General features: G+C 36.7%; 1 protein-coding gene across 3 annotated transcripts in view; it reads left to right on the top strand.

Annotated features, from left to right (window-relative positions):
- Positions 1-26,282, top strand: part of LOC138176038 (tyrosine-protein phosphatase non-receptor type 12-like) — a 140,265-nt gene that overhangs the window by 58,797 nt on the left and 55,186 nt on the right. For all 3 annotated transcript variants that reach the window (XR_011172149.1, XM_069106777.1, XM_069106775.1), the window contains 7 exons: positions 5,416-5,492; positions 6,658-6,753; positions 7,615-7,653; positions 11,785-11,856; positions 13,115-13,174; positions 24,810-24,952; positions 25,803-25,869. Coding sequence is in view for 2 of the 3 variants with exons in the window: in XM_069106777.1 (XP_068962878.1) it covers positions 5,416-5,492; positions 6,658-6,753; positions 7,615-7,653; positions 11,785-11,856; positions 13,115-13,174; positions 24,810-24,952; positions 25,803-25,869 (554 nt within the window). In the remaining variant the exon portion in view is untranslated. The remainder of the gene's footprint in view (positions 1-5,415; positions 5,493-6,657; positions 6,754-7,614; positions 7,654-11,784; positions 11,857-13,114; positions 13,175-24,809; positions 24,953-25,802; positions 25,870-26,282) is intronic.

The raw sequence follows: 26,282 nt of genomic DNA, 5'->3' as shown, positions 1-26,282 counted from the left end.
GAATTTTCTGTTTGCCAGATAGTGAGTTACTGATAGTGTTGTTTTTCATGGTTTAATGATTTTATTAAGCACTGTAATCTGTACCCTTCTAATGATTTGAATCACTAGAATTTAGCCAAGGCAAAGTATATTGTATAGGCACATAAAACACACTGCAAATGATTCCTGTGACAGTTCCTAAACAAAAACTCTTTGGATCTAGCTTATATTACTTATAGCCCCAAACTTCCTTTCTCACAGAGATCTCACACACACACACACACACACACAGCAATTAGAAGATATAAAGCAACGTTTTGTTTCCATCATTCCTCTTTGCTAAATTTGGGAATGTCAGTATTTAACCTTGTAATATTCTAAATGTGTTAGTGATCCCACTCTATCAGGACTTCCTTTTCCTTAGGTTGGATATAGCCCTTTGTTCAGATTGTTGATCTTTTTCCTTTAACAATTGGAAATTTGAGAGGAAATAGTTTAGATTTACATATTCTGTGAACAGGAGAATATTTTTGCAGATTCCTGCATTTTATGGGGGGAGTTGGGGTTAAAACCCATTAAAAGGTCACTTTTAAGTCTGAATGAATATCTTCAGCATCAGATAGTCTATGTTATATTGGTGGATGAAGTGCTAATTTATGTCTGTAAGGATTAATTTGTAAAGGAGAGATAAAGATAAAAAAAGATAGTGAATCTGCAAAACTGTCACAGGAATCAACTACAGTGTTTTATATAGCAATACAATATACTTTGTTTCTGCTGAATTCTAGTGATTCAGATCATTAGAAAGGTACAGATTATAATGTTTAATAACATCATTAATGTTATGACATTAACCCCTATTCCCCTCTCCCCTCCTTGGGTCTCCCAACTCACACTCTTATTTGTAGGTACTTTCTGAGGGTCCATATTCCTTAAAGCTCTTGGGCCCTTATTGGTTTGCTTGTTTTAACAATTAGCTAGTAGACATGATTAGTTTGAAGTGAAGGTATATATAGTCAGTCTCTATTTTGTCACTATACATTTTTCTTATCTTGACCAGGGCTGATAAAGACCTGTATATTTGGTTTAGAGCATTTGGCATTTTCCAGCAGGTTCCAAAAAATAATAAATAGAATTAGTCTTTTGCCTTACCAACAACATATTATTGCCATCTAGTGGTAAAAATAATTTTAGCAGGTTTTCTAAATATGAACTTTTTTTTTTTTTTTTTTGCCTTTTGGAGGGCAATTGGGGTTAAGTAACTTGCCCAAGGTTACACGGCTAGGTTTTATTTGTGTGTGCGTGTGTGTGTGTTAAGTGTCTGAGGCCAGATCTGAACCCAGGTTCTCCTGATTCTGGGGCCGGCACTTTATTCACTGTGCCACCTAACCACCCCTAAATACGAACTCTTAAAAATGATATTTGAGGAGAAATGTATTTTCCATTTGGGAAGTTAGGTGTGCAGTGGGTCAGGAAGACTCATCTTCACGAATTCAAATCTGGCCACAAACACTTACTAGCTGTGTAACCCTGGACAAGTAACAACACTATTTTCCTCAGTTTAATATTTATAAAATGAGTTGGTGAAGGAAGTGGCAAAATATCCCAGTATGTATTTCTGTCAAGAAAACCCCAAATGGGGTCATGAAGAGTTGGATACCACTGAAATGACTGCACAATATAAATTTTCCCCAGTTGTTGTTTTTTCAATATATAGTTTGTAGGAATATGTTGCCTTGTTTTTCCTGAAAATCAATCTGACATCATGAACTGTCCTCCAAAATCAATAGTAATATGTAATTTCAAAAATGTCATCTGTGTGTTATTTGGTGGGGAGATTTTTAATTTTCTCTCCCTTCACTCCTTCCCTTTCCCATTGAGAAGACAAGAAAAAAATGTTGATTATACATATTTTTCAGTTGTGTCCAACTCTTCATGACTTTATTTGAGTTTTAATAGGCAAAGATACTGGAGTGGTTTGCTATTTCCTCCTCCAGTTCATTTTACAAAGATGAGGAAACTCAGGCAAACAGGGTTAAGTGACTGGCACATTGTTACACACTTAGTAAGCATCTGGGGTCAGATTTGAACTCAGGAAAATGAGTCTTCTATACTCCAGGACTAGCACTCCATCCACTGTGCCATCTAGCTGCCTTGTTATACACATGAAATCATGCAAATCTGATTTCCACCTTAGTCATGTTGGGGAAGGGGAAGGGACACATGAAAAACACATGAAAAAACACTTACTTGCTACGTGACTATGGGTAAGTAACTTAACCCCAATTGCCCTGTCTTCCTCCTCCAAAAATCCAAACCCCAAACCAAGCCAAAAAAAAAAAGCAATCAGTGGTCCAACCATATTAGTGTCAATGTTTGCTCCCTCTTGGTCTCCCTCCTCTACCTCATGGCCTCCCCCTTCCCCTCCCCCCATGTTGTCCTGCATGACTAGAATATATTCACTACTTACATCATAGAATCCCTAGATTTTTTCAAACTCAAGTCATTTACCATCTTCTTACATGAGAACCTTCCTCATCTTCACAATTGCTACTTTCTCTGGCCCCTTCCCTGCTGTTCCCCCCACCACCCCCATCCTATTTAACTTGTATACATTTTGTTCTTACGTATGTTTTCCATTGCCCCCATCCTATTTAACTTGTATACATTTTGTTCTTTCGTATGTTTTCCATTGATAGAATATAAGCTCATTTATCTAGTTTAATTTCACACTGAAACTGGAAATTCCCTCCTAGAAAGTCTCTTGATTTTATGTAGGTAGATATATCTGTTTGTCTGTCTTTATCGATGCCTAACACTTAGAGTAAAAAGGAACTAATTAGACCCCTCAATTGTTAGGGGGGAAAAAGCTCTTCCTTATATATAGCAGGGATATGCCTTATAGTAACTAGTGTATGTGTGTGTATATATATATATCACCCTTATAGAGCCACATAAATTGGCATGTTTGGCAGAATACTTGTCTAATTGTTTAAAGAAAATTCAAGTAATGTGACCTCTAAGTCATCTTTTCTCCTGGCTAAATAGTTCATGTTGGTAGAATATTAGGTTGCGCATTTTATTTGCTATCCTTATCACTCCACTGAACACTACCCTTGGCTGTCATTACTCATGTTAAAACTAACAGCCTTAATTTATATAATCCAGGATATGTGGCTAGTTTTATGGGACTAACATTCTGATTATACTTGGCATTAATATTTTTTGAACAGCTACATCATACTCTATTGACTCATGAATCTTGTCGGTCAGCCAAATGATTTTCATGTGAACTCAAGTCATATCTCCTGTTGTTATATTTATATAGTTTGTTTTTTAAGCCTTTATGAAACCTCTATGCAGGGCATTATATTTTTCATCTTGAGGCATTATGGCATTGAATAATCTTCCTCAAAGTTAAGAAGACTCTGAGTTCAAGTTCTACTTCTGATACGTACTGGTTGTGTGTAACCTTTATAAAAGCCAACTAATCTCTTAGTGATCAGGCAGCTTTCTTAGAAATTAATGAAATGACAGATTAAAATCAAGCTTGTCTTGATAATATGTTTACATAGCTCTGCTTTTATAGTTTATAAAGTGATTTTTTCACATTATGAGATACAGTCTCCTAATTTTATCCTCATTTCACAGATGAATAGGGTGAGCTCAAAATCTTTATTTTACTTCTATGCCTAAATTGTGTCCCTTGAAAATCTGATAAATGTCTTTATCTGTGTTGTTGATAAAAATATCTTTGTGCCCTCAAAAACAAAAGTATTCTTACTCTGTACTTTGACCATTTGTCTAGTCATCCAAATAATCTGAGAAAGCATAAGAACGAAATATATAGGATGCTTCAGAGGAGGGAATGTGAAAATGTGGGGAATAATATGGAAGGGACCCCAAAGACACTGAAAACCAGCTGTTTTTCTCTTGTCTCCTTGATATAATGGACACTGTGCAAGGGCTGAGGGATATGATATAAATAGGTGAAAAAACTTAACCTGTGCCGTGCTCTTGATTTGATTGCAGAGCTAATGTAGTATATAATGAAGAAAATAGCTAATGGCGCCCTTGCAGGCAGTTACACTTGAAGGTATAAAGGGTAAACTCTGAAGTAACTGAATAATTCATTACTAGATTCACAACATTTTGTCAGTTTTCATAGTTAATAGATTAAGTGTAGTTATGGCTCTTGAAGGGGGAAATAGAAGAAAGATGTTACATTTATTTGATAGTCATTTAAATAAAAATGGTGAGGCATTATCGGAGGTAGATGAACAAAGAAATTAATGGAGAAATAGCTGAAGATTCATCTTTCTTGAAATGTAACCTTCCTGAGAACAGTAGAGGAGATGAAATGATTGATTTAAAAATTATATTTCTTTTCAGATCTTTTCATTCTATTTGTCAGCATACCTTTCATGCACTTTGCATTTTCCTTTTCCAGAAATCACTAGATAAAAATTTTAGTGGAATTTTCCCAGTGAAATTGTACTTTTTTAATTGCAGGTTCAGGTCACAGAAAAGTTTTTGCAATATATTATCCTAAAGAACCCACTAACATCATGTAAACTTTCTGTCCCTAACATTTTTCTATCCCTGGTGTGTCTTACTGCCATTGTGTAAGAAAGAATGATAAAACTTTATTTGTGGTTGTGAATGAAATAATAATTTGCCATTAATTTATATGATGATAGTACTACAGGCTAACTTCTAACCAGATGCTACGTTACCAGTGTAGAGTTGCACTTTGTATAAATGAGGAGGGCCATCTTTTTTGTCTTCTGTTTGCCACATCCTATTCACCACCATGGAGAAGTTGAAGTAATAATTGAAATTTATATTTTTCCCATCTCAAACAACCTTTTAGGCATTAGAGCACCCTATCAGTAGATGTTATTAGCTAATTAGGCCAAACTGAAATAAAGCATGTGCTGACAGTCACCTTTAATATAATAGTAGTGGAGTTCCTACCATAAGTGTGGTTTATCTGTTCATTCATTTCAGTTGTGTCCAACTCTTTGTGGCCCCATTTGGGGTTTTCTTGGCAAAGGTATTGGAGTGGTTTGGCATTTCCTTCTCCAGTTCATTTCACAGCTTTTTCAACCCACCTAACTGCCTCCTGGTTTATTTTATCTTACTATAATTTATTAGATTTTTGGTTCCATTAACTAAAAATATTTAAGTGGTATGTTATAAAAAACAGGGTGATTTGGATTGTTAAATTATTTCATTTTCTTACCAATAAGCATTTTGGGAATATGGTATTTTTCAGGATTCCCATTTTCATCATTCCATTATTCTGGGAATAGCTACATTGTTGTTTGACTTAGTTTTTAATGTAGTTGTTTAATTTATTTTGGTCAAATTGTGTTTGCAAAAATGCTGCCAGGTAAAATGGGAAGTAATTTACTGGAATCTTTTCTTTTATAGTTGATCACAGCCGAGTTAAGCTGACTCTAAAGACTCCTTCCCAAGATTCAGACTACATCAATGCGAATTTTATTAAGGTATGCTTTAACACATAATAATATCTTGTATTTACATTGCACTTTAAGGTTTGCAGAGCACTTTCACATGTATTTTGGTTTGATCTTCTGAACCCTGTGGGGTAGATAACAGAAGCAATTAGAGCTTTTTTGAATTATTGACTTTGTTTAGTATAATCAGATATGCCTGCTTGAAAAATTATTTTGGTTTATGGTGACTATCTGAACTGCAGGCTCTTTTAAAGAGAGGAAGTATTGCATAGTAGCCAGTTTTGGAGTCAGACTCCAAAGGTGAGTTTAAGTCTTACTTCTGACACATAACTATCCCTGTGACTCAGTACCAAATCCTTTTAACCTCTGGAAGAAGCTGTAGCAGCAAGTAGTTGCTGATCTACATTGATAAAAGGAGTTTCCTCATCAGTAGTTCCCTACATTAATGAAATTTCAGGTCTGGGCAGAAAACTTCATTTGGTCAAAATAGTTTTATCTTCATTTCTCTATTTTGTATTTTATATCATTTATAAATGCTAGTATTCTTTAAATCAATATATAAAATACTTCAAGTAACATTTTATTTTCGGTTGGAATTCTTTTAAGATGAAATTTTAGGGCTTAACCTGGAAACCTTAATTTAAAATGGTAAGTAATTTAAAAAAATTTTAGTGATGGGTTGGATTCTGTTTTGATTTGGAAACTTTCTTTTCATTACATGTTCTTGTTATCAGCATATATAAAATTAGTTTTTTAAATAACTTCTGGCATATTAAAAATGTACTCTGTTCGAAGTTGAACATAAAAATATTGTTTGTCAGTTGGTCCACCTTTGCTTTTATCATATTCTTTGTTGATTCCTCTAACTTGAGAGAAGGGCTAAAATGAGTAAGAATTGTGTTGATGTGGAGAAGATCTTAGAGGCCATCTAGTGGACCATTCACTCCCATGTTATAAAAGTTGTTTTATCATGCCACGCCTCTTGACCCTCATATAAAACGAGAGTGATGTTTGCATGAACTTTGAGGTTCTGTTATCTGTTAGATGAATGTTTAATAACATGTTTTAGAAGGATGATATGCTGTCAGCATGAGAAAACATTTTGGAAATATATTACAAGAGAAGTGGGAGTCATTTTTGACATCTAGAAATGAATATTCCTTTGCATGTGAATTTTGCTTTTTACTTTTTTTAGGGAGTCTATGGGCCAAAAGCCTATGTTGCAACCCAAGGACCATTAGCAAATACAGTTATAGATTTTTGGAGGATGATATGGGAATACAATGTTGTAGTAAGTAATTTGTTTCCTAATCTGTTATAATAATTAATGGTGAGATTTATGTGAAACTAAGACCACAGAGATACCTTTTTGTGATTATCATGTTTCTCCAAATGTAGAGATTGTAGTTGATTTTTTTCTTATTCAAGTGTACTTTTGCTATATTATATTAAAATTTGACTTTAAATAACAGGTTTATTAAGACATTTCAAGCTTCATTTATTTTCCTAATGCTCGCTGAAATTTGAGATATTTCTAGTCATTATTATTTTTTTTCTTTTCATGTTCTTCATAGGAAAGAATTTAATAATGTAAGAAATGTAATTATATCATACTTTCTAATTTTAGAAAATTCTGTGGAAATTATTGAAAATATTTAATATTGCTGGTGCTTGGATTTAAAAGCATTATTTTAGAATAGTGTAAAAAATCAGAAAGAATTCTTAAAAATTACATTAAAGTTAGATAAAACTGCAGTTTATTATTGCTGTTTTGATCTGTAGCTAACTTTACTATATTCCTCACACATCTCTTGGTGCATTTGTTTCTAGTAACAGTTTTAGATTAGTTAGCAGTTTAAGACTTATTTTCATAGTTTATGTTTTAGAAGAAATCAGTTTTTCCTGTATCACTAATAAATGGAATGGCTATTTAGAGTATTTTAATCTGTTCCAAGATATTAAAATAAATGGAATTGTTACTAAGGTATGATTTTGATAGTTTTCTTATAAAATTGAATTTAGTAATCTGTGCATATTTAAATATATCAGTTGAATATTTGCAGAGGGAGAAGAAAATGTCCCAAATTTATGCTTTTCTATATGTGTAAAATTGTGCTTTTAATTGACATATATATATTCTTTTTTTTTTAAGATCATTGTAATGGCTTGTCGAGAATTTGAAATGGGAAGGGTATGTAAACTAATTATTACTTTCTGTAGTGTGGCCCACTTATCACATTAGTGTTAATGGTGATACACTTAAATTTCACTGTATCTTCATTCAGCTATTATGCAGGGTTTGCTATTTGAATCTAATGCAGTCATATCTTATACCATTCCCAGGATGTTTTTTTTTTTTTCCTAGAAGCAGCAGGAGGACTTTAGCATGATATAATCTTACCTACACTATAGTCTTGCAGCAAGGACCTCAGGCCCAGATTACAGTGGGCTATTTTCAGGGAATACGTTTTAAAAATAGAAATTATATGAATGTGTCACTTTTGGCATGTGGAAAAAAAAGTTATATGGCAGGCAGATTAATAGGGTGATGCTTCGCTTTATTGTAAAGATTAAATTTTAAATGGGAGGGCCTTTCACATACAACAGAAAGGCTACTTTCTGAGAAGATAGCTAGGCACTGAAGAAAGCATGGTTAGATCTTTGCCTAGACAACGAAGGTGTTTTGAGGTTATCCAGTTAGTATAGAAAGGCCCTGGGGTCATCAGGTTTGCTTGGGCCTGATTTCTAGACCATACTCATGGCTAAGAAATGAAGAAAACTGAAAGATTTTCATTTAGTCTTTAAATTGTTTTCCCAGTAATCCTTTTGGTAGAGATGTTAATTTGTGCCATGTATGCTAAAAATTGGGCTGCTGCAAGAGGTTATAAAATATTGAATATTACGGAAAGTGAGTAAAGAAAACATTTAGTGACTGAAGATGTTAAAATACAAATCACTCTGTTAAGAGGCTTACTGAGAGGGGAGGGACCCAGTACATTTGACTTTATCAGGGAATCTTATGTCTTGAGTCTAATAAAAAAGTTGTTTTGTTTGGATTTTTTTAAGCAAGTTAGAGGGAAAGGTTTTCTTAAATCCTTGTTTGGAAGTGAGATAAGTTATTTAGCTGTTGCATATGTGTATTCAGTGGATTCATCTCTTTGTATATATTCTCCCTTCTGTCCTTTTGACACTCCACCCACCCTGGTATAGGACCTTATCACCTCAAAGACTGTTGCAGTAGTTCTTTAGCTGGTCTCTTTGCTTGAAGTCTTTTCTCACTCCAGGTCTTCCTTCTACCCAGCTTTCAAATTGGTCTTCCTAAAGCATAGGTCTGACTGTGTCACTGTCCCCTGACTCATGCTTTTCAGTAAACTCCAGTGACTCCATATCTCCAGAGTCAAAAGTAAAATTGCGTTTGTTTGGCTTTTAAAGCTCTTTCTAGCCTTCACAGTCTTATCATACTTTACTCTTTCCAGGTCATTTGTGATCCAGTAACATTGGCCTTCTTGATGTTCCTTGGACAAAACACTCTCCCAACTGTGCATTTTTACTGACTCCTTATCTGCCTTCTTAATTCCCTGACTTCCTTTAGAGGCCAGTTAAAAATTCTGACTTCTGCAAGAAACCATGTCTGATCTCTTTAAATGTTAATACCTTGCATCTGAGATTGTCTCCTCTTTATCTCACCCATTAAACTGTGAGCTCCATGACAACAGGGACTGTTTTTTGCCTTTTTATGTCCATGCTTAAAGGCACCATGCCTGGCACATAGTTGGTACTTAATTCTTTATGTGACTTGACTTTCTTTCCAAATTTTCTACTGCCATTTGCCCATTTGAATAATTTGTTAATATTGACACCAAAGGAAGGACATGAAAACACGACAACTATTCTGATACCACTTCCATTCAAAGTTGTTGCTCAGGTTCATAGTGGTTCCATTTTAAACTGTGTGCTCACTGAAGAGTTTAGAGTGACCATTTAGAAATGAACCATTTCTCCTTTTATATTGGCTTTTAAAATGCACCTCCCATATTCAGTGATGGTGAATGACATGAAAAGCTCAGCCCTCCCAAATGATTCCAGTTGACTGGCTTATTAGTTTTAGGAGCACGTTGTGCTTTAATTTTTATGACTGAACTAACTTGTAAATCCCTCTGTATTTGAAATGAATTTTTAAAAATATTAAACTAAGCTCATTGAGTTTCAAGCCATGGTGTTAAGCTTAGGAAATAGAAGTACATAAAATAGCCAGTCCATGTCCTTAAGCATACATTCTCGTGGCTAAGCAAGGCCTTAATATTGGTTTTCTTCATATTACATTGTTGAATCATTAATCTTGTGACCCACCAGAATGCCAAATCTTTTTCAGATGGGCTTCTATGTAGCTGTACCTCCCCCATCTTGCACTTTGTGAAGTTGAGTTTTTGACTCCAGGTGTATAAACTTTTAACATTTGTCCCTAGTGAAATTCATTTTAACTTAATTTGGAACAACACTCTAAGTCTGTCGGTCCTTTTATATTTTGTCTTCCAGCATGTTACCTGTCTGTTTCTCTCAGCTTTGTGCTATTCACAGATTTAATAAACAGTATGATCTGTGTAAATATATGTTTAGCCTATGATTGTTAAACAGAATAGTGTCAAGGACAGGTCCATGAGGCTCTCAGAGACTTTCATGTTACTATTAACCCAATAATGATTATTCTTTGGGTCAGGTCATTCAACAAGTTTTGATTCCATTTGAATAATGCTGTACTCTAGCTCATTTCTTTGCATATTTTCTACTAAGATAGTATGACTTAAATTTCACCACAGCATTTGACAGTGTCTGTGGCATTCACCTTATCTGCTAATTTAATAAACCTTTCTTTAAAAAAGAAAAAAGCAAATGTGGTTAGCTCGATAGAACTTATTCTTGGGATTCCATGCCAAATTTTTGTGGTTGCCATTTCATTGTCTTGATGTTCATTAGCCATCCCTTTTTGTATGTCCTAGAATTTTTCCAGGATTTGGTTAAATTGGAGCTTGAACCTAAGTCTCTCTCGCTTATTGATTACAACTTGCTGCCTTTTTTTTTTTAAATCAGAAAAGTAGAGAGCACCACAAATAACCTGGACAAGGGGAAAGAAAGGGAATAAACATTTTCATAGCTCCTACTATCTGCCAGGCACTGAGTTAACTCAGTAGGAGATGTTGAGTCAGCCTAGGGAAATGACATGTTAATGAACAATCTTTTTAGTTCTGGCTGGGTAAGGATTTTCTTTTCCTTTTTTTTTTTTTCTGTTTGTTTTTTTTGGAGGCAATCCGGGATAAGTCACTTGCTTAGGATCACACAGCTAGTAAGTTGAGGCTTGATTTGAAGTTGGGTCCTTCTCACACTAGGGCCAGTACTCTTTTCCACTGTGCCACCTAGTTGCCTCTGGTGACTGTTTTCAAAACTGTCACCTGCCTGTTTAAAAAAAAAAATAATTAGTTGGAAATGAGTTAAAGCATTTTGGCCCATTTGGGAATGTGTTTTGAATATCAAATGGATTTCATAAAGTTGGAAAGTAGAGAATGTTTGGGATCAGTAATAAAAGAAATATTAGGCTGTCCTAATCTAGGATATAAGAGGAAAAAAAATAAAGCAGTTTTCTTACAGACATCCCTACCCCTTCTTATTCCTACTGTTCCTTTCTTCTTTTCTTATTGATCAAACTACTGAAGAGAATCATAAGTGTGAGGAATATATTTCAGGAGAGTGGAGGATATGGCCTTTATTTGAGGAGTATGTTAAATGTTGAGTACTAGAATTACGGTAATTTACTGTGCAACCTACCTTAGACTTTTCCTGCCTGTGTAAAATCATTGGGTAAGCCTTTTAACAGAACTTCACAGCTCTTACCTATATAAATGAGGACAGTAATACTTGTGCTACTATTTCATAGAGCTGTTGGGAAGAAACCTCTTTACAAATCTTAAAACATTATATAATATGATTAATTATCTTGGAAGGCTGTGGATAAAAGATAAAACAGAGAAAGCATGAGTGTCCATATATCCTGATCTGCTTTAAGTTAATGAATTGAAACTTATAACCAGTCCTACTCTGTATAATAGAATAGGACCAGCTGGCTCCAGATCTTGGGATCATGTAGATAATAATAGTCTTAATCATACTGAAACATTTGAATGAGGACTGGAAGCTGAGTAAAAAGTTGGAAATTGTGGTGTTTATACTTTTATGAGTAGTAAGCTGGCTGTTACCAAGAGAAGTTAGATATTTAAGAAGAACTTTACTTGTAAGTAACTTATTTTGAATAATTTTCTTTGGCCAACAGAAAAAATGTGAACGTTACTGGCCTTTGTATGGGGAAGATTCTCTAACGTTTGCACCATTTCAGATTTCTTGTGTAAGTATCCACATTAACTAACTGTTCTTCCCTTTGTGGTTAAGTCTTGTGATGCCACTAGTATAGGGAACTTCTAGTGAGAAAATGTCTTGCACTGATGCACTTAAGTAGATGCTCTGTAGTTTATAATCTCGGAGAACTGCCCAGGGCACTGAGGGGTTAAGTGGTTTTTCCCACGATTATACAACCAGTATGTTACAGAGGTGAGACTTTAGTCTGGGTCTCCCTGACTCTGAGGCCTGCTTTCATTAATGGAACAGCAGTCTTCATTAACAGAATCAGTGATGTGAGTTATTGAGCACTTGTACCCCTCAGGTTGTTTGCAGTTTTTTTAACTTGCTTTAGGTTTTGTCATGCTGCTTTAATACGTGCGTGGTGTAAAGTACACTTGTATACAGTAAACCAAATACTCATATATAAAGCCAACTGTTTTCACATAGGATCCTAGGTTTAGAACTGAAAAGGATTTTTAAGGTCATTTAGTCTAACCCCCTCATTTTACAGATGAGGATACTGAGGCCTAGAGAGGTCAGAGTAATTTTTGCCACAGTGTCACAGGTAATAAGTTACAAGTTAGTGGTAAATATATTCCTATTATAATGATAAAAAAAATTACAATTTTATGTAGTGCTTTCAAAATCAAGAAACATTTGGAATCCCTTTTCTGATACACTTTCTAATGCATTTTGATGATAATGAACTGATACGTGAATCTTATTAACTGAAAACAAGGCATCTTAGCATTATTTACTATAACACAAGAAAAGAATTGTTTGAATTTCAGAGCATATAGGAATGAAAAGGAAAATGGATGCTGATTAAATGAGGTTCTAGAAAAATGTGCATTGTGGATATAATTTAACTGAAGGAAGGTGATATCTTCTTATGTGAAATTTAGAGATTTCTTTTCCAACCTTTTGTCTTGCTTTAAAGGTGTAAAAAGGAACCCCTTATAAATTTTGGGGTGGTAGTAGAACAAATGGCATACTCAAGTAAAGTTTTAGAGGGCTGGGTTTTCTTTACTTTAGTTTCTACTTTGTTGGACATTGGTGGTAATTGTTCCTTTAGGTACTTCAAACTCCGTCCATAGAGAGAATTCTAGTCAAAACTACTAATGGACTATTTAGAATAATTCTGTATGATCTGAATGTCATACTGTCAAGTAATATCCTTCCCTTTCCTCTTCCCATCTTCCTATTCTTTTACATCTATGTAATTCAGTGGTTATAGTACCTCACAGGTGTTTCCTTTCATTTAGGAAGCTGAACAAGCTAGGACAGACTACTATATTAGAACGTTGTTACTTGAATTTCAAAACGTAAGTACTTTAAGCTTAGAGTGTACCCCCTAATGGGTGTGTGTGTGTGTGTGCGCGCGCATGCATGCATATGCATGTGTATGCGCACCTTCAGCATTCTTAGATCATTTAAGAATTTTTATAGTTATGTTAAAAATTGGAAAAATCATTGACTAAAAAATTTCTAAAACTTGACTTTAATAAAACCTTTATGTCTTAAATATATTTGGGTAACTTTCTAGTTAGCAGTCATGTGTGTAAATTATTTAAAATTATGTAGCTACATTTTACATAATGCATAATAACAGCAATAATTTGTTTAAACAGTGTATGCCAGATAGTGTGCTCTGTGCTGGAACTATAAGCAAATTCAGTTCCTGAGCTTACTGTTACTTGGGGGAAGACAGTACTAAAAAGGAAGTTTCATAGATAAAAAGGGTACCTACATGGGGACATGGTGGAGAAGGAAGTCCTGAGAGGGATGAATGAATAAATGTAGCTAGACTGGGGGATTTCTTTTAAATGGAGGTTCAAGAAAGAACTGCCTAATCAGAACAAAGGGCTCCAGGGTTGGATTGACCTTCCACAATAAGAAGATGCTGGGTCATGGTAGAGAAAGAAGTCCAGAGAGTCAGGAATAGAGCAGAGAGAGGAATGTTCATAGTTTTCTAAATAAAATAATTTTTTTCCTATTATGAGTATTGGTTGAGATTTTTTTTGTTTGCTTCCTCTAAAAAAGTTAAGGCAAAATATCCTCTGCTTAAGATTTATTTATAAAATACACTGACCTTTGGGGGTGGAACCAAGATGGCAGAGTAGAAGCAGGAAATTCTATGACCTCCCCCCACAACCACCTCAAATACCTACAAAATATGACTCTAAGCAAATTTTAGAGCTACAGAACCCACAAAGCGACAGAGAGAAACAAATCTCCTGCTGAAGGCAGCCTGGAAGGCTGACAGGAAGGGTTCATCACAGCATGCTGGGAGCTAAGCCCAGCCCTGCTGTGAGCCCATGGTTTTAGCCTCAGGGTGGCCCCAACCAGCAGCAGCTAGAGCAGACTTTGGGAGAGTAGATCACCAGCAACTGTGGCAGTTTCCATACTTTTCAACCCATAAACACCAAAAAGAAAGTAAAAGGTCAATTGAAACTCTGTTGGAAATAAAGGGTGTGGTCTGGCCCCTGGGGCAAGAGGTGGCAGAGGCAGAGAGTCTGCCTCAGAAGCTCCTGGCCTGTAGATCACATGGGATGAAGCAAGCGACCATTCTGAGGGTAATCGCTCTTGCTTTGATCTGCTTGGATCTGGGTCGCTTTCTTAGGTGGTGGTCCTGGGGAGAGAAACGCTAGTTTGCCAGTGTGGTATCTGAAGAGAGGGCGCCCTCCTCAGACCTCTGACAACATTTGTGAAAACCCCAGCAATTTGGGACAAAGCTCTTCTCTCCGGAAGCAGAGTTCTACATGGCAAAGAGTTCAAAAGTCAAGTACTTGGCTGGCAACATGAGCAAGCAAGGCAAGCAGAGCCATCAAACCTTAGATTCCTTTTTTGGGGACAAAAAGGATCAAAGCATAGAACAGGAGGAAGACAACGAAGTCAAAACTCCTGCACCAAAAGCTTCCAAGAAAAATATGAATTGGTTACAGGCCATGGAGGAGCTCAAGGAGGATTTTGAAAATGAGATAAGAGAAGTGGAGGAAAAACTGGTAAGAGAAATGAGAAAGATGCAAGAAAATCATGAAAAGAGAGTCAACAACCTGACTCAAGAAAATAACACCTTAAAAAATAGACTAACTCAAATGGCAAAAGAGGCCCAAAAAGCGAATGAGGAGAAGAATCCCTTAAAAAGCCAAATTTGCCAGATGGAGAAGGAATTTCAAAAACTCAATGAAGAGAATAATTCCTTCAAAATTAGATTGGAGCAAATGGAAACTAATGACTTTATGAGAAACCAAGATACTATTAAAACAGATCGAAACAAATGAAAAAAAATAGAAGGCAATGTGAAATATCTCACTGGAAAAATCACTGACCTGGAAAATAGATCCAGGAGAGATAATTTAAAAATTATTGGGCTACCTGAAAACCATGATCAAAAAAAAAGAACCTAGAAATCATCCTTCAAGAAATTCTCAAGGAAAATTGCCCTGATATTTTAGAACCAGAAGGCAAAATGGAGGTTGAAAGAATCTACCTCTTGAAAAAAATCCCAAAAAGAAAACTCCTAGGAATATCATTGCCAAACTCCAGAGGTCCCAGGTCAAGGAGAAAATATTACAAGCAGCCAGGAAGAAGCAATTTGAGTATTGTGGAAACACAGTCAGGATAACACAAGATCTAACAGGTTCTACATTAAGGAATTGGAGGGCTTGGAATACGATATTCCTGAGGTCAAAGGAGGTAGGATTAAAACCAAGAATCAGCTACCCAGTAAAACTGAGTATAATGTTTCAGGGGAAAATATGGTCATTCAATGAAATAGAGGACTTTCAAGCATTCTTGATGAAAAAACCAGAGTTGAATAGAAATTTTGACTTTCTAATACAAGAAGCAAGAGAAACATGAGAAGGTGAACAGGGAAAAGAAATCATAAGAAACTTAACTGAAATTGAATTATTTACATTTCTACATGGAAAAATTATAGTTGTAACTCGGACTTTTCTGAGTATGAGGATAGTTGATGGCAATATATATGTTTATATATGTATACACATGTGTTTATATAGGAGGGTATATGTGCATATAAGTACATATGTGAGTATGTGTATATATGTGTATGTGAATGTGCACAGAATGTGCACAGAATCAGTTGAATAGGAAGGGATGATATCTTAAAAAATAAAATTAAGAGTTGAGAGAGGAATGTAATGAGAGGAGATAGGAAGAGATATAATAGGGTTAATTACCTCATATAAAAGAAGCAAGAGAAAACTGTTACAATGGAGGGGAAGAGCAGGGAGGTGAAAGGGAATGGGACAACCTTACTCTCATTGACTTTGGTTTAAGGAGGGAATAACATACATGCTCATTTGGGTTTCTTATCCTACAGGAAAGTAGGGGGGAAGGCGAAAAGAGGGGGGATGGTAGAAGGGAGGGCAGATTGGGGGAGAGGATAGTTAGAAGCACTTCTAACTATGGGATGGAGGGATAGGATGGAGGGAAATATATTATTCTTTCACAATATATCTACTGTGGGAATGTTTTGCATAACTACACATGTATAACCTATTTTGAATCACCTTTCCTCCCAGTAGGGGTGGGTGACACGGGAAAAAGTGAAAGAATCTAGAAATCGACGTTTTAAAATCAAATGTAAAAAAAAAATGTTATCACCATTTTAAAATGTACTGGGGGGGTAGAAGCACGACCCTCCCGCAGCTCCGGCTTCCACCCTCCCCAATCCATGTAAAAAGGGGACTCTAAACAAACTTTGGAGCTGCAGAACCCACAAAATGACACAGAGAAGCTAACCTCCCTCTGAGAACAGCCCGGCAGGCCGGCAGGAATCGGCCAGCACAGCGCTCTGGGAGCCTAGCCCAGCCCCACGCTGAGGCTTTAGCCCCAGGGCGGGCCTGACCAGCCACCAGCCAGAGGGACTCCAGATCAGCAGCAGTTGTGGCCATTTCCAGATTTATCAACACATAGATGCGAAGGACAAGGTGAGAGGCCAGTGCATTCTGGACTTTGGGACCCAGTAAGTGGGAGTGCTTGGCTTTTACCCCCGGGGCGAGAAACCTCTGAGACGCCGGCAGCGCGCTGTGCCAGTGCCACGTGGCAGCTTCAGCTCCTGGCCTGCAGAGTGTAGGGGGACCAAGCACCAGTCTGAGGGGTCATCGCTCTTGCTTTAACCTGCTTGGATCTGGATTGCAGTCTAGGGTGGAGGTCCTGGGGTGTGTGTCCAGCTTGCCAGAGCGTGTGGAGACCTCAGAGAGGGCACCCATCTAATAACTCCGGCAGCTGAGAAAACCCCAGCGTTTGGGACGAAAACTCCCCTGTCTGGTGGCAGAGTCCTACTGTGCCAAAAAGCCCAAAAGTCAAATCATTGAGTGGCAAAATGAGCAGGCAAAGGAAACAAAGCAGACAGAAGATTCCAACATTACACTCCTATTTTGGGGATAAGAAAGAGCAAGACATGGAACAGGAGGAAATCAGTGAAGTCAGAACTCCTGCACCAAAAGCTTCAAAGGAAAATACAAGCTGGTTACAGGCCATAGAGGACCTTAAGAAGCAGATAAGAGAAGTGGAGGAAAAATTGGGAAGAGAAATGAGAACAATGCAAGAAAATTATGAAATGAGAGTCAACAGCCTGACTGAAGAAAATAATACCTTAAAAACAGACTGACTCAAATGGCAAAGGAGGCTCAGAAAGGCAATGAGGAGAAGAATGCCTTAAAAAGTCGAATTTGCCAGATGGAAAAAGAATCTCAAAAGCTCACTGAGGAGAATCATTGCTTCAGAATTAGATTGGAGCAAATGGAAGCTAATGACTTTATGAGAAATCAAGATGCTGTTAAACAGATCCAAACAAATGAAAGACTAGAAGGCAATGTGAAATATCTCATGGGAAAAACCACTGACCTGGAAAATAGATCCAGGAGAGATAATTTAAAAATTATTGGACTGCTTGAGAGCCATGACCAAAGTAAGAGCCTGGAAAGCATCCTCCAGGAAGTTCTCAAAGAAAACTGCCCTGATGTTTTAGAACGAGAGGGCAAAATAGAGGTTGAAAGAATCCACCGATCACCTGCTGAAAAAGATCCCAAAAAGAAAACTCCTAGGAATATTATAGCCAGGTTCCAGAATTCCCAGATTAAGGAGAGAATATTACAAGCAGCCAGGAAGAAACAATTTGAATATTGTGGAAACACAATCAGGATAACCCAGGATCTGGCAGCTTCTACACTGAGGGATCGAAGGGCCTGGAATGTGATATTCCGGAGGTCAAGGGAGCTGGGATTAAAACCAAGAGTCACCTACCCAGCAAAACTGAGTATCCTGTTTCAGAGGAAAATATGGTCATTCAGTGGAATACAGGACTTTCAAGCATTCTTGCTGAAAAAACCAGAGCTGAATAGAAAATTTGACATTCAGATACAAGAAGCAAGAGAAGCATGAGAAGGTAAACAGGGAAAAGAAATCATAAGGAACTTATCAAAGTTGAACTATTTTTTTTTTTTAAGCAATTGGGGTTGAGTGGCTTGCTCGGGGTTGCACGGCCGGTTGTTGTTTCTGGGTGTGGTGCTGGGTGTCTGGGCCCGGATTTGATCCGGGTCATCCCGGCACTGAGGCCGGTGCTCTTGCTTGCTGAGCCACTTGGTCAAAGTTGAACTATTAACATTCCTACATGGAAAAACAATAATTGTAACTTATGAAACTTTTCTCAGTAGTTGAAGGGATTAGAAATATATATTATATATATATATGTCTTTATATGAGGATATGCAGGCATATGAATACATGTGTGAATGTGTGTATATATGTTTACAGGTATACATAGATAGAGAGCATGGGACCAATTTAACAGGAAGGGATGATACTTAAAAGGTGAAATTAAGAGGTGAGAGGGATATAATGAGAGGAGATGGGGAGAGACAGAGTGGGGCAACTATCTCATACAGAAGAGGCAAGGGAAAATGGTCACAATGGAGGGGAAGAATAGGAAGGCAAAAGGGAATGGGTCAACCTTATTCCTATTGAATCTGGCTTGAGGAGGGAGGGAAATACACACTAAATAGGGGATCTCACCCTCCAGGAGAATGGGGGGGGAGAGGTTGAGAGGGGAGATGATGGAAGGGAGGGCAGGCTGGGGGGGAGGGAAGTTGGAAGCACCCACTTTTGAAAAGGGACAGGATCGAAGTAGAGAATAGAACAAGTGGGATGTGGGATAGGAGGGAGGGAAATATAGTCAGTCTTTTACAATATATCTGCTATGTTATTGTTTTGCATTAGCCACACATGTACAACCTATACTGAACTGCTTATCTTCCCAGTAAGGGTGGGTGATAAGGGAGGAAGGGAATGAATCTGGAATTCAAAGTTTTAAAATCAAATGTTTAAATACATAAGAAAAAAAATAAAAAAAACATACAAAAAAAATAAAATGTACTGGGGGAATTTTCAATGGAAGCATCCTATAGTTACCAAATATCCTTTCACAAGTTAAAAAAATAAATGTGATATAACCAGCTAAAAAAAAAAAAAAAAAAAAAATGTTATTTTTTTTTACAGGCAACTGGAATATACAGGCATTGGGCTATAGAAATCCATCTTGCCCTATTAGAAAGTCAGAGGGAGTATGGGGGAGGATATGAGAGGGCAGATTGGGGGAAGTGTGGGTATTCAGTAGAATCACTATTTTGGGGTGGGGGTAGGGGAAAGACAGGGAGAAAATTTGTAACTCAAAATCTTGTGGAATGAATGTTGAAAACTAAAAATAAACAAAGTAAACAAAAAAAACCCAAGACAAAATGCACTGACTTTCAAGCCTATAGTATTTTCTTGACCACTCAAATAGTAGAATTTATTTTTAATCAGAAAGTGAAATTTTAGGTAGAAGTACGACCTTCCTGCGGCTCCGGCTTCCACCCTCCCCAATCCATGTAAAAAGGGGACTCTAAACAAACTTTGGAGCTGCAGAACCCACAAAATGACACAGAGAAGCTAACCTCCCGCTGAGGACACCCCGGCAGGCCAGCAGGAATCCAGCGCAGCGGAGCTGAGCCCAGCCCCACGCTGAGGCTTTAGCCCCAGGGCAGGCCTGACCAGCCGCCAGCCAGAGGGACTCCAGATCAGCAACAGCTGTGGCCTTTTCCAGATTTATCAATACATAGATGCCAAGGACAAGGTGAGAGGCCAGTGCAGTCTGGACTTTGGGACCCAGTAAGTGGGAGTGTGTGGCTTTTACCCCCGGGGCGAGAAACCGCTGAGACGCCAGCACAGCCTGCCAGTGCCACATGGCTGTGTCAGCTCCTGGCCTGCAGAGTGTACGGGGACCAAGCACCAGTGTGAGGGGTAATCGCTCTTGCTTTAACCTGGTTGGATCTGGATTGCAGTCTAGGGTGGAGGTCCTGGGGTGTGTGTCCAGCTTGCCAGAGCGTGTGGAGACCTCAGAGAGGGCACCCATCTAATAACTCCGGCAGCTGAGAAAACCCCAGCGTTTGGGACGAAAACTCCCCTGTCTGGTGGCAGAGTCCTACTGTGCCAAAAAGCTCAAAAGTCAAATAATTGAGTGGCAAAATGAGCAGGCAAAGGAAACAAAGCAGACAGAAGATTCCAACATTACACTCCTATTTTGGGGATAAGAAGGAGCAAGACATGGAACAGGAGGAAAACAGTGAAGTCAGAACTCCTGCACCAAAAGCTTCAAAGGAAAATACGAGCTGGTTACAGGCCATAGAGGACCTTAAGAAGCAGATAAGAGAAGTGGAGGAAAAATTGGGAAGAGAAATGAGAACAATGCAAAAAAATTATGAAATGAGAGTCAACAGCCTGACTGAAGAAAATAATACCTTAAAAAATAGACTGACTCAAATGGCAAAGGAGGCTCAAAAAGGCAATGAGGAGAAGAATGCCTTAAAAAGTCGAATTTGCCAGATGGAAAAAGAATCTCAAAAGCTCACTGAGGAGAATCATTGCTTCAGAATTAGATTGGAGCAAATGGAAGCTAATGACTTTATGAGAAATCAAGATGCTGTTAAACAGATCCAAACAAATGAAAGAATAGAAGGCATTGTGAAATATCTCATGGGAAAAACCACTGACCTGGAAAATAGATCCAGGAGAGATAATTTAAAAATTATTGGACTACCTGAAAGCCATGACCAAAGAAAGAACCTAGAAAGCATCCTCCAGGAAGTTCTCAAAGAAAACTGCCCTGATGTTTTAGAACGAGAGGGCAAAATAGAGGTTGAAAGAATCCACCGATCACCTCCTGAAAAAGATCCCAAAAAGAAAACTCCTAGGAATATTATAGCCAGGTTCCGGAATTCCCAGATTAAGGAGAGAATATTACAAGCAGCCAGGAAGAAACAACTTGAATATTGTGGAAACACAATCAGGATAACCCAGGATCTAGCAGCTTCTACACTGAGGGATCGAAGGGCTTGGAATGTGATATTCCGGAGGTCAAGGGAGCTGGGATTAAAACCAAGAGTCACCTACCCAGCAAAACTGAGTATCATGTTTCAGGGGAAAATATGGTCATTCAGTGGAATACAGAACTTTCAAGCATTCTTGCTGAAAAAACCAGAGTTGAATAGAAAATTTGACATTCAGATACAAGAAGCAAGAGAAGCATGAGAAGGTAAACTGGGAAAAGAAATCATAAGGAACTTATCAAAGTTGAACTATTAACATTCCTACATGGAAAAACAATAATTCTAACTTATGAAACTTTTCTCAGTAGTTGAAGGGATTAGAAATATATATATATATATCTTTATATGAGGGTATGCGGGCATATGAATACATATGTGAATGAGTGTATATATGTTTACAGGTATACATAGATAGAGGGCATGGGACCAATTTAACAGGAAGGGATGATACTTAAAAGGTGAAATTAAGAGGTGAGAGGAATGTAATGAGAGGAGATGGGGAGAGACAGATTGGGGCAAACTATCTCATACAGAAGAGGCAAAGGAAAATGGTTATAGTAGAGGGGAAGAATAGGAAGGCAAAAGGGAATGGGTCAACCTTATTCCTATTGAATCTGGCTTGAGGAGGGAGGGAAATACACACTAAATAGGGGATCTCACCCTCCAGGAGAATGGGGGGGAAGGGGATGAGAGGGGGGATGATAGAAGGGAGGGCAGGCTGGGGGGGAGGGAAGTTGGAAGCACCCACTTTTGAAAAGGGACAGGATCAAAGTAGAGAATAGAACAAGTGGGAGGTGGGATAGGAGGGAGGGAAATATAGTCAGTCTTTTACAATGTATCTACTACGTTATTGTTTTGCATTAGCCGCACATGTACAACCTATACTGAACTGCTTGTCTCCCCAGTGGGGGTGGGTGGCAGGGGGGGAAGGGAATGAATATGGAATTGAAAGTTTTAAAATCAAATATTCAAATATATATATGTGTATGTGTGTGTGTGTATACATGTATATATATATATATATATACTATTATTAATACCATCTTACATGTAATTGAGAAATGAGATATACAGGCACTGAGGCATAGAGATCCACTGGAAAAGTCGAAACGCGTATGGGAAAAAATATGGGAGAGAGCAGATTGGAGGTGGGGATATCCTGTGGGACTGCTGTTTTGAGGGGACGGGTGGGGGGAAAACGGGGAGAAAATTTGTAACTCAAAATCTGGCAGGAATGAATGATGCAAATCAGAAGTTAATAAAGCATTTAAAAAGAAAAAAAAAGTGAAATTTTAAATAACTGAAAAGTGTTTTGATTAGTTTAATTCCAGTAATTATGCGTACTTTAAATTATATTTCCTGTGTTTCAATTGAGATGGGTGACTGTCATTACTTTTACTATTGATACTGCAAGCTGAAAGATAGTAAAAAAAATTTTTTTTAAACTTATATTTCCATATGTTTTAAGGTTAGCAGTTCACCAGGGTATCATTAATGTCATATTACCATTCTTTTTTTTAAAAAAATTTAAGCTGTTGCTTCACTGCTGCTTTTAGTGAAGAAATTATTTTATATTTTAATATTTAAAGACTTAATTATTGTCATTGTTGTGACATTGTAAAGTTGTAGATTCAAATTCCTTACACATTTTAATTTGAATCAACAACTATTAGATATGTGATGTGCCAGTCAATTGAATTTAAATTTCCAAATTAATAATAATAGGTTATATCAGTTAATCAGAGACCTTTTAGTAACTGAATACATATATTTGAAAAATTTGTAGATGAGGTATTCTTTTAGTACAAGGGCTAAAATTTTTCTTGAACTTAGTTTTTTTGGGAGGGGGGGTAAAATTTTTAATAGCTGATTAGCATAATTAGCATTAGCATCACATGACAACCATCCATTAGAGATAGAATTTTCTGCCCTAGCATCTGGTTAGGAAAGTCATTCAGCATTGGTTTATAAGTTAGAATTGTAACTTCCATCCCATGTTTTCTAGAGATTTTATATTCTGGATCTTAGCTCATCTTGGCCTCTAGTTTTCCTCTAGAACTCGTACTTGGGTCAATATGTTTTATTACTCTTCTTATTTATAAGAGAGAGAGTGTGTGTGTGTGTGTGTGTGTGTGTGTGTGTATTTTAATAATAGTGACAATAATGGCTAGCATTTATGTGGTGCCATATGTGTCAGACACTAAATACCTTTCAGATACTTCATTTGATCCTTAAAACAACCCTGGAAGGTGGGTACTGTTATCATTTTTGTTTTTCAGATGAGTAAACTGAGGCAGTCAGAGGTTAAGTGATTTGCCCAGGATCATCCAGCTATTTAGTATCTGAGGCTGGATTTGAAATTAGGTCTTCCTGATTCCATGCCTAGTACTGGTTCACTTGTACCACCTACCTGACTATTAAAATGTAACAAAGATAGTTAAAATGCATTGTATAATTTTTTCAAACAATTATTACCACCTGCTTTTGATTCCTTTACACTCCCTCTGTGCCCCCCCCCCCCCCATTCTAATAGTATTATTAAGCTGTAATAGTGATAGTAGCTCTTTGTTTGAAGCGAATATGAGCTATAAGGACCAGGAATCTCTCTCCAAAGTGGGGGAAAAAAAAAAAAAGATTGATCGGTATTATTTTTATTCCCACCTAAGCTTATCTATAAGTTTAAACTGCTTTCATGTACTTTTTATCTTTAACTCTCCACTCTGACTTTATCCTGGCTGTCCCATTAAAAAAAGAAAGATAAGTTTTATGTAATGCTTTAAAGTTTTCAAAGCGCTTTACGTATATAATCTCATTTTTTCTTCATAACAAACCTCTGAGGTGTGGGTACTAATATCTCTATTTTACAGATGATTATACCGAGGCTATAGGAAGTTAAATCACTGTCCAAGGCCTCCACATAGGTTAGTAAAGGTGCAGGATTCAAACTCAGGCCTTCTTGACTCCAAAAATAGCATTGTGTCCATTCCACCTCTTTACTCTCTTATCCCTTATATCCTCCCATTTGAAACAGACATTATCAGCAAATCAAAGGCTAGAGAAAGACTTCCATAAGGTTCCACATTGCTATCCCTAGCATGTGACCCCCACACTCATGTTTGGCAAAAGAATCTCAGAAAACATGGGTTATTATTTTGAGCTAAACTCCAAAGTCCTTTCTGGCTGTCACATTCTGTGTAACTATCATTGCAATATAAAAGATTCTTATGTCTTTCTCTTTCTCCTTTCCCAAAGTGTGGAGTTTGGGAGTGGAGTATAAGGAAGGAGTAATTTATACTTTATTTCAGATTGTTTTTTTTTTTAATAGAAGTTTTGATGAAAATATAAGGACCATTTCTTTTTTTTCCTTTTAATCCCCATAGCATCTACCACAGTTCCAGGAACATACTAATTTATCAATAAATAGTACATTTTAAAAACAATAGCTAATAAGCAATGTACATATATATTAAGAAAATGGGGAAAAACATCCCTCAAACCTAAAAATGTATGTTTTAAAATTTCAAAGAGCACTTGCAAAATTGTTAAATTTCTTAATTTCTTTAAGGAATCTCGTAGACTGTATCAGTTTCATTATGTGAATTGGCCAGATCATGATGTTCCTTCATCATTTGATTCTATTCTGGACATGATCAGCCTTATGAGGGAGTACCAAGAACATGAAGATGTGCCTATTTGTATACACTGCAGGTATAAAATAGTTTTCAAATATATTGTTGTGATTTTTTTTCTGCTTAAAAGTTTAAATAAAGTTTTGGTTATTTCTGCCATCCATACATGGTAAACTTAATTTTTTACTACTTTTGAGTGACTGTATTTTAGGCATAATAATTATTGCTTGTATTAACTCATTTTTTGTGATGTTCTTTTACAGAAAGGTTCATTGCATTGAAGGAATTTTTTTTTCCTAAAAAGTTGTGTTAAAACATGGTTTGAAATGTGGCATCAATTTTATTAAGTCTAAATGTTATATTAATCATATTAAATGTAAATGTTAAACATAAATTTACATTGGGTCAAACCAAGTTTGGGAGGGAGGGCACTAACAGTTGTAGAAAATCAGGAAAGAATAAGTAGAAAATAGTGCTTGGGCTCCATCTTAAAGAAAGAGTGAGGGACTCTGGCTTGGAAGTAAGATAAAGAGGGGCACCCTATGGAATATGTTGTTATACAGGGAATATTAAAATATCTGTGAATGCTTTCAGGTATCAAATAGACACTTAATTAGAAAAGTTATAAAAGAATAGTGGAGAAGAGTTATATATAGTCACACTTTATTAGTGGAAGGCATAGTCACATCACTGAAACCACTGGCCTACTGAAATACAAGTATGAATTTCCTTTGTTAATAAAATAAAAATGCCATTACTAGGATAATGTATGTTTATTAAGAACATTGCATTTTAATTGAAAAGTAGATATACTTAAAATAAGTTAACAAAATTTTACTTCTCTATGTGAAAATATCCATTATATTGCTCTGTTTGCTGTTTTTTATAACATGTATCCAATAGTATTTTTAAAAATTATATATCCATAGTGCAGGTTGTGGAAGAACAGGAGCCATTTGTGCCATAGATTATACATGGAATTTGCTAAAAGCTGGGGTAAGGATAATTTTAATCAGTATTATGACATTTTTTCATGGCTTTTCTTATCAATGAATTGGAGAGAAAAGAACTTTGAAACTTCCTGTGGTTATAGGAAATAGTTTAAATGTGTTGGTACAGATACACATATGACTCTACTATCTGGATATATAAACAGTTGTGAATGATACATACTGATATAATCACTTAGGGTATGGAGTTTGGAGGGTGATGAAAGGTGCCACTTAATCGCCTTTAGTGAGTGGGTACTTTAAATAGCTCTTAAAATATCTGTGTTAATATTAGATCACTTTTTATTTTAGGTTTTAGCTTAAAAGGGTTTTTTATTGGTTAAGCCAATGTGGTTCTCAAAATTTTAAGTGTATTTACATTAAAAAGCTTGAAAAAAAATAAAACCAAACAAAAAACAA

The sequence above is a fragment of the Petaurus breviceps genome, unplaced genomic scaffold (assembly GCF_028583685.1).
Source record: "Petaurus breviceps papuanus isolate PSGF00001 unplaced genomic scaffold, PetGlider_PUasm1.0 80, whole genome shotgun sequence".
NCBI classification, from domain to species: domain Eukaryota; kingdom Metazoa; phylum Chordata; class Mammalia; order Diprotodontia; family Petauridae; genus Petaurus; species Petaurus breviceps.
This window is presented reverse-complemented; position numbering and strand designations above follow the sequence as displayed.